The 2,542-nt window shown below is 54.1% G+C and overlaps 1 protein-coding gene across 1 annotated transcript; it reads left to right on the top strand.

Annotated features, from left to right (window-relative positions):
- The first annotated feature begins 1,503 nt into the window (after window positions 1-1,503).
- Window positions 1,504-2,145, top strand: LOC128835637 (transmembrane protein 217-like). The gene has a single exon (XM_054025218.1). It carries the CDS (start codon window positions 1,504-1,506, stop codon window positions 2,143-2,145), a length of 642 nt encoding a protein of 213 aa, XP_053881193.1.
- Window positions 2,146-2,542: the final 397 nt, after the last annotated feature.

Raw genomic sequence — 2,542 nt, 5'->3', positions numbered from 1 at the left:
CAGCCAGACCCAGTGGTTCTCTCTGGTGTCTCCCTGCGTCCTGGCCTGGATGCCGCAGGGACGGCAGGGAGCTGCTGGCTAAACGACTCCAGCCCTGTCAGGGAGGCAAAGGGGGAGAGCTCTGAGGGGGTCCCAGGAGATTGGGTCATTGTGAGGGGCCTGGGCTGGAAATGGGCCCAGAAATCAAACCCACCCCAAGCCCAGCAGGAGGCGACGGCTGGGGCCGTGTGAAACGTGCTACACAAGCGCAGGTTGGATTCCCCTCCCAGAGACGTGATGGAGAAACTGACTCCCAGCTAACGTTTTCCAGGCAAGGGATCCTGCAAATGAGGCCAAACCATGTCTGCACTGCAGGGGCATTAAAAGCTCTGCTGCATGGGCCCTTGTGCTTTGTAGCATGGCCCCAGCTGGCATGGCAGGAGCTCTCTTGTGCTAACAGAGACACTGCAGACGCTCTGCCCTTGGTTGGCGAGCCTCGATCATCCGGACATCCGCAGCAGCCCGCCAGTGAGGACACCGGCCCGTCGCCGCTGGACAGCGAAGACCATACCTAATTCAGTGAGAACCTGCTCGGCTTTCCCCTTCCCCGTGTGTTCCTTTCTACCCCCCACCGTCTTCCTCCTGCCCTCTCTCTCTCTCTCTCGGCTTTTCGCCTGATGTGAGACCATCAGCACGGCCCAACACCAGCATGACAGGAGAAGACAGTCCCCCCCGGCTCTGCCCTGCCAGCGAAGGAGAGGGACCAGACCAGCCAGATGACACCCCAGCCTGGGGAAGTGAGCTGGGGGGAGGCCGACCAGCCAGCCCAGGTATCAGCCAGTGACTTGTATCCTGAGAAGGTGGTGGAAAGCCGTACTGCCCCACCTTTACTACCCTGTCTCTTCTCCTCCTTCTGCATCGGTCTCTTGGGTCAAAAGCCAGGAAAGTGACCCCCATTCACAGCAATCCGGCTACAGAACGAACCCTTTCCTGTCTGCTAAGAGGGACAGAATAAGCGACTCTAGCCAATGCCCTGTGATACATTGGATCGTTTCTCCTGCAGAACCACTCCACGTCAATCGCAGAAGGCTTTCGGGTTTGGGTTTGAACCTGTTTCTCTTGTGTCCCCTGATCAATAATTCCCAGCCTTTGGTGTGAACTTTCGAGCGCATTTGCCATGGGACTAAGCAGGCCGAGGTCTCTGGACCTCAGACCTGGGGTGGTGACAGGCTCATGTTCACACCTGTGACTGTCTGGGGCCATTCATCCTTTGACATTAACACAACAGCTCCCTGGAAACCCCCACAAACCCGCTCCTTGTCCTGCAAATCCCTCCTTTGCTGTGATGCTGATAACACACTTGACAATGATTCCGACTCTGAGCTCAGCCAGGGTGACCAGATGCACTGCACTTAATCCCTAACACAAGCCCCACCAATGTCTCTCCTAGCTTGCCTTTCTGCCTTTCTACTCTGCGACGCTCCTTCGGTTTCCTTGGCCAGCAACGTTGCCTGTGGAGAAAACATGATGATCATCTTGTGCCCAGTGGGGTTCTGTGGCATGACCCCCAAGGCCGGGGCCACTGTAGCTGCTGTCTACATGATCCTAGTGACCAACATCTACCTGATCTTTGAGGTTGGCCACTTGGAACGAACAATGACGGACATGGCACAAATCAAGCCCTTCAACTTAACCAAAGTGGGGAAGATGCTAACGTATTGCTACTATACAGCCATCACGCTGGCTGTCATGACCTACCCGGTGTGCGTCTTCCTCATCTACTCAGTCCAGAAGCGGCTCTACATGGGCATGTTCGCCTATGTCGCATGGATCACCTTCTATGACCCGGCTAACTGCCTCATCGTGGCCCTGGCTTACCCGGTCTCCAAAGAAGCCTGGTTTTCCCTCAGCCCCCTGGAGTGGTTTGGGCTGGCCACCAGGAGCCCCATGGATTGTTTCTGGCTCTCCTTTGTTGTCACGTATGCCCTGATGGTAATTGAAAGCAAAGGGCAAGAATGGCTGTCGCTCAGGATGAGGCGGAGCTCTAGGATCGTGTCAGAACCGCCCAGGTTTAGGTTGGGCTCCACTGCTAGGAAAGGCGTGAGGGGAGGTATTGGAGCAGTACGTTGGGCCCCATTTTCACGTGTTTTCTACCGATGGAGATGAGAGACCATTACCTGTGTAATCTCCTTCCTCTGTTGTGTAATTCAATGTTTCTCTTGCTGTTGCTGCATTTTCCAGGCTCTGAGTTCAAGTCCTGAATAAATACCCCAAAAGCCAATCATTTATATTTGTGTTTTAGGTTTTTCCCTGGCTTTTATTTTGCATCAGGAAGCCACAGGGCATGGGAGTCAGCAGAACTGGGTCTATTCACCGTTCTGCTACCGAGTCACCAAATGACCTTGAGGAGTCATGTCATCTCCCCCTACCTCAGTTTTCCCATCCGTAAAATGGAGAGAAAGATATTGCTGTATAGTATATATGTAAGGCACTGGAAGCTCGAGGGATGAAAAGCCTGACATAAGGCCAGATTTTGAAAGATATTTAGGCATTGCGGTAATCA

This window comes from Malaclemys terrapin, chromosome 4, assembly GCF_027887155.1.
Source record: "Malaclemys terrapin pileata isolate rMalTer1 chromosome 4, rMalTer1.hap1, whole genome shotgun sequence".
In the NCBI taxonomy this organism is placed as follows: domain Eukaryota; kingdom Metazoa; phylum Chordata; order Testudines; family Emydidae; genus Malaclemys; species Malaclemys terrapin.
The sequence above is the reverse complement of the archived record's forward strand: the minus strand, read 5'-3'. Positions and strand labels throughout refer to the sequence as shown.